This window comes from Penaeus japonicus, unplaced genomic scaffold (genome assembly GCF_977035675.1).
Source record: "Penaeus japonicus unplaced genomic scaffold, GWHDUDI00000001_assembly GWHDUDI00000021, whole genome shotgun sequence".
Classification (NCBI taxonomy): domain Eukaryota; kingdom Metazoa; phylum Arthropoda; class Malacostraca; order Decapoda; family Penaeidae; genus Penaeus; species Penaeus japonicus.
Genome location: NW_028234423.1, coordinates 12,058,434 through 12,070,933, shown reverse-complemented (window position 1 = coordinate 12,070,933; position 12,500 = coordinate 12,058,434). Strand labels below are relative to the sequence as shown.

General features: G+C 45.5%; 1 protein-coding gene across 1 annotated transcript in view; it reads right to left on the bottom strand.

Annotated features, from left to right (window-relative positions):
• Positions 1-832: 832 nt before the first annotated feature.
• LOC122247428 (uncharacterized) overlaps positions 833-12,500 on the bottom strand; it is a 34,103-nt gene continuing 22,435 nt past the window's right edge. Inside the window, exon 9 of the mRNA XM_043006721.2 lies at positions 833-1,161. Within this exon, the coding sequence (XP_042862655.2) occupies positions 1,021-1,161 (141 nt within the window). The 3' untranslated portion in view covers positions 833-1,020. The remainder of the gene's footprint in view (positions 1,162-12,500) is intronic.

Genomic DNA, 12,500 nt, shown 5'->3' with positions numbered 1-12,500 from the left:
GTGAGCGAGACGTGAGCAGAGCGCGCCTTCTCAAGTGCTCCGCCGGACTCATTAACGCGCGGCCACAACCACGGCGGAGGAGAGTTGTCTTCGCAAGCATCACAGAAGTGAACAGTTTCTCATTTAAAACATTGTATTGCAATACAATGGCTTTACTTAAACATTATAGTCCTAATCAAAAGAGTAACTCTTATATTATCCCTAACACGAAGCAATTTTGATAGTATCAGAAAACAAAGGCAAGGCACCGTAGCAGAATTTGTATATGTATGTGTGTGTATGTGTGTGTACGTATACATATACACACATATGTATGCACACACACGCTGTATACATTCAGAAACTAAGAGCCTGTCTTTGAACTTCACACCCAAGTTGCCAAAAGACACGAATTTATCCTTCAAATCTGTAGGATACATTTCTACCTTTGGCCAAGGACGTTCTTGGAGCTTAACGTGTAGCATAGCATATAAGAACATAATTGATTGAATCAAGAAATATGCGTACAATTCGGGTAGTTTTATTTCCAATGAAATGTGATTCACCGTTTTTGAATAAGAAATTTTCCATTTCAGTTGGATCGCCTGATTAGGAGTCCAGTTTACCCTTTAATCTATAAACACATTCTGGGTTTTGTTTATATATGTATACAAACACACATTACATTTATATATATATACATATATATATATATATATATATATATATATATATATATATATATATATATATGCATATATATGTGTGTATCTATCTGTCTATCCATCTATCTATCTATCTATCTATCTATCTATATATGTATGTATGGAGAGAGAGAGAGAGAGAGAGAGAGAGAGAGAGAGAATGAGAATGAGAGAAAGAAGAGAGAGAGAGCATAAATAGCGTCGCATATGTCAGCGGCAAAGATCAAGCAGATAATAAGAACATCATAAGCGTGGCAGAAGAGAGTCAGACTAAGTAGAAACTCCGCTTTCTTGTCGCAAGGAAGCAAGTAGAAGAAGCGCGGAGGCGTTGCGGCATTCAACAGTCGTTGTGTGTGTAGTCCTGGCTGAAGCCTGCGCATGTCGGGCAATTGGCGTTGCTATGGAAATTCTGCAGGGCGTCGATCAGTGTCGCGTGCCAGATGGTGAGGGGGCCATTAGAAACCGTGGTCAGGGGGGACTGCAAGGTAAAATGTTCTCTGTTAATGCTCTTTCACAGCAGTTGTACCTTTTTTCATATATATAATCGATAGCTGAACAAAACATACATACTGAAATTCAAAAGAACAATGGGGATAAGCACCTAAATATAGTAGATATATATCATTGCAAAATGCAGTAATTGCCTATTTCTTCATTTATAAAGTATCCTTTCTTGTACTGAGGATTTTGTTGCATTGCTGCATTCAGTATTGTGGCTTCCTAGTCATTACTGCGTCTTACTTTTCCAGAACAAAAAGCTGTCAGAATATCTTTAGGGAGAATCTCTCTTGCTAACCTAGATATAGTCTTTCGCGAAGTTTCTAAATCCGAGTCTAAACTAACCCTTGGATGTTTAAGTATCTATTCTCGTACAATTTTACTCTCTCTCTCTCTTTCTATATATCTATCTATCTATTTATCTATCTATCTATCTATGCATCTAACTATCTATCTATCTATCTATGCATCTATCTATCTATATCTATGTCTATCTATCTCTCTATCTCTCTCTTTCTGCCTTTCTCCCTCTCCCTCCCTCCATCTCTCTCTCTCTCTCTCTCTCTCTCTCTCTGTATATATATATATATATATATATATATATATATATATATATATATATATATATAAACATCAACACACACACACACACACACACACACGTATATATATATATATATATATATATATATATATTATATATATATATATATATATATATATATATATATATATATATTCATAAACATACACACGAATATATCTTCCCATATGTATATATATATATATATATTATATATATAATATATATATATATATATATATATATATATATATATATATATATATAAATGAGTAGGAGAGGTTTCAGTGTTAGGTCTCACGATATATATATATATATAAACATCAACACACACACACACACACACACACACGCATATATATATATATATATATATATATATATATATATATATATATATATATATATATATATATATATATACATAAATATACACACAAATATATCTTCCCATATATATATATATATATATATATATATATATATATATATATATATATATATATATATATATATATATATAAATGAGTAGGAGAGGTTTCAGTGTTAGGTCTCACGATATTAAGTGTAAAATTATGTCCAGTGATCCGTGGCGGCACAGCATAAGGTGAAAATATCTGTGAATGTCTAGAGAGCATATACGATCGAAATAGAAATAAGAAATTACACGTGTCGTAGAAAATTCAAAAAGAAAGAATACCACAAGAGAGCTAGCCTTTTCAAAGGCAGTGAGGTGCCAAAAAGTACCACAATATAAATGAAGGAAACATCGAGTTATACCATCTATTATAGTGATTTGCAAATATAATGCAGTGTGAAAACATCTGAGGATGTCTGAATATATTTCTAATATAAAATCATACCATCCTAGCAAAACAACAAAAAATGAGTCAAATATCGCTTAACGCTCCCATAGTGCCACGTTAACACCAATGCCATGGGTCAAAGGTGATTAACCACCATCCAACATCTGGCCTGAGTATAATCCACTCGTGAGTACATTATACTATAAAATCATATATGTTATGTTTTCAGTGTTCATAAATCTAATCATGCAACCACACTGAATATCAGTCTAGAAAATGATTCGTAATGAAAGCCCAACACAAGATATGGCATCACCAATGGTCAAGGCCACACCAGGACACCCAGGCGGTTTAGGTACCAACTAGTAATTACCTCTCCGAATTGTTGCCAGATATATGTATACCACTGCCTACTATATATATATATATATGTATGTATATGTATATACCCCCGCAATAAGGAACCGCCTTGTCGTGGCGCGGGGGCTTGAACTCCTTCCTCGGAAGAGCCCGTTCTAGAATTGGCCAGTCTCTCCCTCCCGTTGAGGTGGCCTTCTAGCGGTTGATTCTCCGAGGAAGGACGACTAAGCGTTCCTAGGTGCTGATCTAGTAGGTGGGATCACACCCCCCCTGGTCCTCCCCCCAGGGGGGCACACACCTGCCCGCGTGTTTGCCGTGCGTGGCGCCCCTGTGCGCTGGGAGACGGGAGTCCTGGAGGTTGAGCGATGCCGTGTATGAGTACGCCCTGCGGCTAGCAACACGCCTCTTTGGTCCTCTATTCCAGCAAGACGGGTGGCCTGATCTTGGCTCGATTAGGTCAATCGGCTGGTCTCTCTTTTGAGCTAGGCTAGGGTCAAGCAGCTCCTGTCTTGCAGGCAAACGCATGTATTTGCGAATGCCATCAATGCAAGGCAGGGGTTGCGTATATCCTCCCACCACCCCTGTGGCTTCTGAGCATGGTCTCAGTGCACAGCTTCCCCTTGTTGGACTCCGTGGTGGGTGGGGGCGTGGGAGGATGAATTGAACACTATATTTATGGCATCTTACTCTAAAAAAACCCTGACTGACCCCCACGTTGACGAACCTGGAATGAAGATGACCAAGGCTGCCACCTTGGAACCTTTTAAGGTCCTTGGTGACAAAAGCAAAAAGTTGGGAAAGGCTCTGGCGTCGGTTCAGAGAAAGCCTACCCAAGAGCCTCGGGCTGGACCCTCCAAACCAGCCCTTGGCACTGACAAGTCTCTGGCGTCGGTTCAGAAGACGAGTCAAAGTAAAAATGGAAGCCAGACAGGACCCTCCAACCCTGCTGGCCCCACTGCCAAAATTCCGGCGTCGGTTCGGAAGGCAGGCATTAAGCGTCCTCGGCCGGCTACAGACTCGGAGGGCGAGTCTGTAGCCCCGAGTCGGTTCCCCCAGTTTAGGGTTCCCCCTAAACCGGAAGGATTCGACAACGTTTATCAGATGGTACGGGCTCTGGAAACCCAGAGACAGTGCCGTCTGATGATTAGAATTGCCAAAGACAAAGGTATGATAATCATCCCTAAGGACCAGTCCACTCTCACCTTCCTCCAGGAGACTGACAAGCTCCAGGACGGACGGAAGGTGAGTTTGGCGGCCCTGACTTCTGATGAGAGGAAGTCCAAGATGGTGCTTCTTGGCTTCCCTCAGATGTATGACCTTGAGGTCATCACTGCCCATCCCAAGGTGGTGGGAGCTTCCCGACTTTCCTAAGGGAAGCACCCAACCAGGCAAGTCCTGGTCACCTTGAAGGGAGCCCCAGTTGCGTCCTTGGACCTCGGTAATTGGGGCTCCTACAACCTCAGGACGTATGTCCCTGATCCACTCCGTTGCTTCACGTGTCAGAAGTACGGACACTACCAGGCCACTTGCTCTGCAAAGCCGAAGTGTGGTGTCTGTAGTCAGGTACACAGCACGGAGGTGTGCCTCAAAGCACACAAGGAGGGCAAGCGGGACACTACTGCCAAGTGTCCCAACTGCCACAAAAAGCACCATGCCTGGAGCCTCGGATGTTCCGTCAAGAAGGAAGAGGCTCTACGGCGACAAGAGGTCGTTGCAAAAAGACCGGACTTTGTTCCTGCCCCTCCAGGCACTTACGTCTGGGGGCAGAACAAAGGGGTAAGGGCTCCCCCCCCTCCTAAGAGGAAGGAAGCACCGCCCAAAACAAAACCACCACCGGACACCTCCAACACAAAGGAGTTTCCGGCCCTGGTGGGTGTTCCAAGACGGAAACAGACCCGGAAGGGGTCTGGGAACACACCAAAGGCCAACCCAAGAGCGGAGAGTCAAACTCTGTTTACGGAGAATGACTTGACGCTCCTGCTGACGGCAGTTGTCACAGCAGTTGCGTCAGCATTGGGACGGACCAGTGAAGAGACGGAGAAGGCAGTCAAGGTCGCCGTCACGGCAATGACCCAGACTGTCGCTGCCCTGAAGGAAAGGGATGTAAGGCCCAAGGCCTCTACACCCAATCCAACTCAGGGCGAGACTTGTCTCCCCACCCAACCCGCGGCCAAGACCACACTGGCACAGCCTGAACCCAAACCCCAAAGGGCGAGGAAGCCACGACCATCCAGAGTGAAGGTCAAGGCGACCAGGGGTTCTCCACCTCCCAGGAGACCCAGCCCTTCTAATGGCTCGACCTGTCCTGACAACAGTGACGAGTCCAGTGAGGAAATCACGATCAGTGAGGAACTCACCAAGGAGTTGTCAGACTCCGAAATGTCTGACGTTACCCACACTGGGGCATCAGACACTGAGACCGATTATGTCGACGCCATTGACGACGCAGACTTAATGGACTCAGATTAGCACAATGGCTCCTAATCTAAGCATACTGCAGTGGAATATCAACAGCTTTTCCCGGAGGAATGCCCTTCTCCACGCGATCGTGCGATCTCGGTACATTGACATTGTCATGCTCCAGGAGACTTTAACAGGAGACACTGTTCGCTTCTCAGGATATCACCCCTTTGTGTTGCCCTCTAACCAAGGCACCAGAGGTTTGATTACCCTCGTGAAGTCGAATATTCCCTGCTCCCTGATTGCCGATCCTGTGCAGTGTGGAGAAGGTGTTGAACTCCTAGCAGTTGAGATCCATATGGCTGGGGGTCCCCTCAAGCTGTACAATGTGTACAGCAGGCCAACCTGTAGGAGCTTAGATATTAGTGAAGTCTGTGCTGCTGCGGCACACGAGCCAATTCTCATAGGGGGAGACTTCAATGCCCACCACCCCATCCTGGCTCCCACGCGGAACCGGGATGCGGAAGGCTATCACATAGCCGCGGTGCTTGAGTCATGCCCCAAGATTGCTCTCCTCAACAACCAGGAGCCTACGCACGTTGGCGGGGGGGTCCTTGACCTTACCTTTGTCACTGCGGCCTTGGTCGAGAGGATTCGTTAGTCTGTGGACAACACTGCCACGAGTGATCACTATGGGATAGTCACCACCATCTTGGATGCTGGCCCAGCCCCTGTGCCCCAGCACAATCCTCGATGGAAGGTGGACAGGGCCAACTGGAAAGCTTTCCAGGAGGCCCTGGCCAGGTGCCTCAGAGCCAGTGAATTCTCACATAATGATAATGTGGATACACTTGAGGCAAGACTAGTTAATGCCATAGACGAGGCAGCCTCAGAGACCATTCCCAAAACTCGTCCGTGGTCCAGGTGTTTTAAAGACGCCTGGTACTACAATGATGAGGTTAAGGAGGTCAACCACAGAATCAATATGTGCAGAAGACACTTCCGCAGACAGAGAACCCCTGAGAACCACGCTCTTTTGAGAGAGGCTCTCAGGGATGCTCAGGAAACTGCGAAGAGGGTAAAGCAGGAAAAGTGGCTGGAGTGGTGTGAGTCCTTTGGCCACCAAACCTCCCTTACAGAGCTGTGGAACCGCATCAGACGGGCCACAAATCGCTCAGCCCCCAGAAAGACCCACCATGACCCGCGGTCGGAGGCAGAGAGACTGGCACTCGAGTTCTCTGCAAGAACAAGTAGCGCCGGTCTACCAGCAGAGTTGAGGGCATGCCAAGAGGAATTGCTTCCAGGCAGGCATGCCCTCATCAGAGAAAAGGTGGTCGAGCCTGATGATGCCGATGCCCTGTTCTCTCTGAGGGAACTAAGGCGAACATATAAGACCAGTTCGCGGTCAGCCCCGGGTTGTGATGGGATCTCCTACCCCATCATTTCCCACCTAGGACTTGAAGGTGAGCTTGCACTCTTGCATCTCATCAACAAGTCCTGGGAGACTTCCTCACTACCACAGTGCTGGAAGAGGGCTGACATAGTTCCCATCCCTAAACCAAAGGAGCCGGGTCGGTACCGCCCCATCTCTCTACTCAGCTGTCTGGGAAAGACGGCAGAGAGAATGGTACTGAACCGGCTCCAATGGAAGCTGGGACCTCCACATGAACACCTACACGGGTTCACAAGGGGTAAGAGCACTGCTCACAGTATAGCCACCTTACTGAGCACTGTCAGCATCACCAGATCTGTCATTGTTTTCCTGGACCTGGAGAAGGCCTTTGAACTGGCGAGCCCACTTGCCATTCAAGAGGTCCTGATCCACAAAGGAATCAAGGGCAGACTGCTTGCCTGGATTGGTGACTACTTTCGGGACAGAACTGCCAGAGTAAAGTTCCAAGGTCACCTTTCCAGGCATCTACCCCTGGAGAATGGCACTCCACAAGGGGGGGTCCTCAGCCCGGCTCTGTTTAACACCCTCATGTTAAGCATCCTCGACATTCCACTCCCAGCGGGGTGCAAGATCATCTCATATGCAGATGATCTGGCAATTATCTCTGTTGGGAGGAAGAATGAGAATTTAATCAGAAAGACCCAGCGCTGTCTGGATCTAATGTCTGAGGAATGCCGCAGAGTCGGGCTTAAGATCTCAGCAGCCAAATCGAAGGCAATGGCGCTGAAACAGGATGTCCGAGACCAAAGGCTGCGAGTCCAAGGGTTAGAGCTAGAGTGGGTTCACGTCTTCCAATACCTGGGTGTATGGATTGACAGTAAGCTTACTTTCCGCTCGGAGGTTCAATACCTCCTAGAACGAACCAAGACTCTCTGTCATGAGAGCTCTGTCAGGGCGGCGCTTAGGGGCTGGGCACCTTGTACTAAGATCCTTTTATGTGCACGCTGTCCGTCCCATCGTGGACTACGCCTCCGTCGCCCTGATTACGGTCAAGCCTGGACTACGGCAAAAGCTTGACGTCATGCAAAACGATGCCGCCAGGATCATTCTGGGTGCTCCTATATGGGCTAAGGTTGCCAACCTCCTCTTGGAGGCCAACCTTTTCCCTCTGGACATCCGGATCGATCAGATGGCGGCACAGTTTCTTGCCAAAGTCTTACAGTCCCCGTCGGACTCGCAGCTAAGACAAAAAGTGCAGCGTCGGTTTGCACAGAACCATGAACTCTTTTCCAACAACTCCTGGCTGTCTCATACAGCCAGGGTGTTGATACGCTTTGAGCTCAAGGAGACTCTGTTGGTCAAGGGCATGGACCTCCCCCACCCTGACTATGCCACAGCCCCGCCGTGGGCAAGATCCTTGATAGAGTATTCTGTCATGAACCTGTCAAGGAGAAAGACTCAGTACTCTCCGTCTCTTTTGAAGGCTGAGGCGGAGAGGAACATTGCAGAAATCACTCCACCAGGTAGTAAAACCTACTTCACGGATGGTTCTGTAGACCCCATTTCCCACACTGCAGGAGCCGGCTTTGCAGCAAGGGACGTAGCACAAGCTATGCGGGTGTCCGACAATGCCTCCTCGCTCCAAGCAGAGGCTGTCGCAGACATGCAGCCCAGACGGACGGGCATGTTGTCATACATACAGACTCTAGGGCTGCCATTGACAGCCTGCAGCAAAGCACGCCCCTTGATAACGTTTACCTTCTGACCACGATTCTCACTATTGCTCAGAGAATCCTGGATCAGGGTAGACGCATTATCATCAACTGGATTCCAAGCCATGTTGGTATTAAAGGGAACGATGTAGCTGACAGGCTAGCGGAGGAAGGCAGGAAAAAACCCTTGAGTAATCTTGTGGTTCATCCTAGCCGAGAACTGCTAAGGCATAAATTGATGGCTGCAGGGCAGGTCGGTGCCCTGCAGCGCCACAGAGAGGAAGCGAGAACCTCCCCCTCGGCCAGCTGGTACTCAGACGCCACAGGCTATGAGTCCCTGATACTCTCTAATAGAATACCAAGGCGAGCCGAAGTCAGTCTTCACAGACTGAGATTAGGCTACCCTTGTGCGTGGCAAGTCATACCCACCATTGGGCATGATGAGCGACGCTGCAGCCATTGTGGCGCGCCGGACGCCAATTTAGAGCACTATCTGATGGAATGCGAGCACACTCGCTTCCTCAGACAGGGCCCAGAGACGACAGCCGCCGGGTTGGTAAGGCGGCTATGCCTATTGCTTTCTCCGTGGCAACTGGAGCGCCTTCAGGCAATCCAACCGCCACGGTAAGCATTCAGTTATGATGATCAGATGAGTCAGCACTTATAGCTGGCAGAGGCCGGGCCGCCTCGTGCATATAGCCCGGGCGAAGGGAAGCCTTCGCAAATCTCTCTGAACTGAACTGAACTATATGTATATGTATGGGTGTGTGTATGTGTATATGTATATATATATGTATATGTATATATTTATATATGTATATGTGTATATATGTATGTATATGTATATATACTTAAACAAATTATAATGCATGGGCACATTATAATTCATGTACGTGTGTGTGCACGCGTGGACGCTGATGTGTATGGGTGCTATATGCATGCATGCGGGCATAGACAAACGCTTGGAGTATGAGTATAATTGCTTATTTGTATATATAGGCGTCTACACTGTACATTCTATATAAATATATATAGTAAAGAATATAAGTGCGGGCACGGGAGCGCACATAAACATGCAAACATGCATTTTTGCGTAGGCCCTGCACGTATATATGAACAAGTGCCCATTCTCACATGAGTAGACCGGAAGGTCGTGAGATAGGTCGGTGGATACAAAGATTAATGATACCTCTGGACTAAAATTACTCCCCCTGCCGTGCACAAGGCAGACAGGTGGGGGTACCAGGCCACACCCCTCTTAAATATGATTTCCCAGTCAAGACAACGGCCCTCATTCCCTGGAAGCTAAGGAGCCCCTGGTTACGGCGGCGATCAGATTGGCTCCCTAGCGGAGGATGCTAAGAATATCCGGTTAGACCGTTAGGCCGTCTAAAGAAGATGAACTTATGCACATACAATGTAAGGACTGTGAGAGCAGAATCTGATCTTTTGACACTGCTTGAGGAACTTTCATTTATTAAATGGGATATTGTAGGACTTTCTGAAGTTAGGAGACTAGGCGAAGAGCAGAAATTACTAAATGATGGGCACTTATTATATTGGCGAGGTAAACCCTTGGATAGCAAACAAGAATCAGGAGTAGGTTTCTTAGTTCACAAGCGACTTGAAATAAATGTTAGGGAATTCTACAGTGTGAGCGAAAGAGTGGTTTTTGTAATACTGAAACTAAACAACAGATATAGCCTAAAAATTATCCAAGTGTACGCTCCTACCAGCAGTCATAGTGATGAGGAGATAGAGAGCTTCTATGAAGATGTGCAAGCAGCTACCGATAGAGCAAAAACCCATTTTACTGTGGTTATGGGGGATTTTAATGCCAAGATAGGAATAAAGGAAGATGAAGAAATCTCGGTTGGGAAACACGGAATAGGCACCAGAAATGAGAGAGGGCAAAGGCTGATAGAATTCGTCAAAGCTCGATCCCTTAAAATTATGAATACATTCTTCGAAAAGAGACCCGGGAGGAAATGGACATGGAAATCACCATCCGGCATTAAAAACGAAATTGACTTCATAATCACCAATAGGCATGACATTGTACAAGACGTAACCATTAGCAATAAAGTAAATGTCGGTAGCGACCATAGACTGGTCAGGAGTAAAGTAAAGTTGCAGCTAAGAAGGGAACGAAACAAGCTCATACAGAAGCCTCTCGTTAATCTAATCAACATAAAGAATAGGGCGACGGAATTCAGTATCAACATCCGAAATAAATACTCAGCTCTCGAAGAAGATCTTGACATAAACCAAATGAACGACCAATTCAGTGAGATATTAACGGAAGCTGCACTTGAAATAGGGGGTAAAGACGATAAAGAAAAGTTCAGTAAGCTTTCGGTAGAGACAAAAGAGCTTATGAAACAGCGTAGGGACATGAAAATAACATCAATCAGAGACAAGAGCCTTAAGGCAACAAAGAGGAGGCTCGGAATAGGGAAAAAACAAATGTATGCAGTAAAGAAACTCAACGGAGAGGCGACATACAATAAAAATGAAATTATCAAAGTAATAGAAGACTTCTATAGCAATCTATACCACTCAAACGACCAACCACATACGGAGACAAACACAACAATTAGAGATGTTCTAAACATCACGGTAGAGGAAGTAAATAGGGCACTAAAAGGCATGAAAAGAGGAAAAACACCAGAAGACGGAATTAGTGTAGATCTTATTCAAGATGCAGGAGAGATTGCGGCAGTAAAGCTGGCCAGTCTTTATAACAGATGTCTATGCGTCGGTAAAATTCCGAAGGCCTGGCAAAACGCAATAATAATTCTAATACACAAAAAGGGAGACACAAAAGACTTAAAGAATTACCGACCTATAAGCCTCCTTTCAGTAATCTATAAACTGTTCACTAAAATCATCACAGCCCATATCACCGATACATTAGATTCAAAACAACCCAGGGAACAGGCAGGGTTCCGCAGCGGATTCTCAACTACAGACCATATCCACACACTAGCTCAAATAAGAAATAAGAGAGAAAACAAACGAATATAGGAAGCCCCTGTGTATGGCATTCGTAGATTATGAAAAGGTATAGATATCTGCAGTACTGGATGCAATTCGTAAACAAGGAGTAGAGTGTAGAGATGGTACAGCGACCATCAAAATCCACGCAAAAACCAATAAAATACCAATAAAAAAGGGTGTTATGCAGGGCGATACCATCTTGCCGATGCTGTTTACAGCCTGCTTGGAGGAAGTATTCAAGAAGTTAGATTGGAAGAAGAGAGGGATTAAAATAGGGAATGAGCACTTAAGCAATCTAAGATTGCTTCGGCGAGTCAGCAGATGAACTATTTATATGGAAATATGGAAAGTCTGAAGATTGGCCTTAAAATGAACATGAAAAAGACTAAAGTCATGTTCAACAGTCGAACCCCAGTTAAGCAAATACAAATACAGGGCGAGGTACTAGAAGCAGTGAACGAGTATGTATGCCTAGGGCAACTCATTCAGTCGAGTGCATCCTGCGAAGCCGAGATAAAACGGCGAATCAGGGTAGGTTGGAGTGCCTTCGGTCCTCCCCGTCATGACATATAGATCAGAGACATGGACTACGACCAAGGCACTCGAGAGGAAATTAGTAAGCGCCCAAAGAGGAATGGAAATGCTTATGCTAGGAGTTAGCTTAAGAGACAAGAAAAGGGCCACATGGATCAGGCAGCACTCAAAAGTAGATATACTCAAGACCATCAAGAAGAAAAAGTGGCAGTGGGCCGGACACATATATCGGAGACAGGACAACAGGTGGACAAAAAAAACAACAGAATGGATAATACACGACACAAAGAGACCCAGGGCAAGACCAATGACTAGATGGCGGGATGAAATAGCAAAATTCGCAGGAGTAAACTGGAATCAGAAGACACAAGACCGGAATGACTGAAAAAGATTGAGAGAGGCCTACGTCCTGCAGTGGATTGATGATGATGATGATATATATATATATATATATATATATATATATATATATATATATATATATATATATATATATATATATATTAATCTTTAGCTATTACATTTTCATTG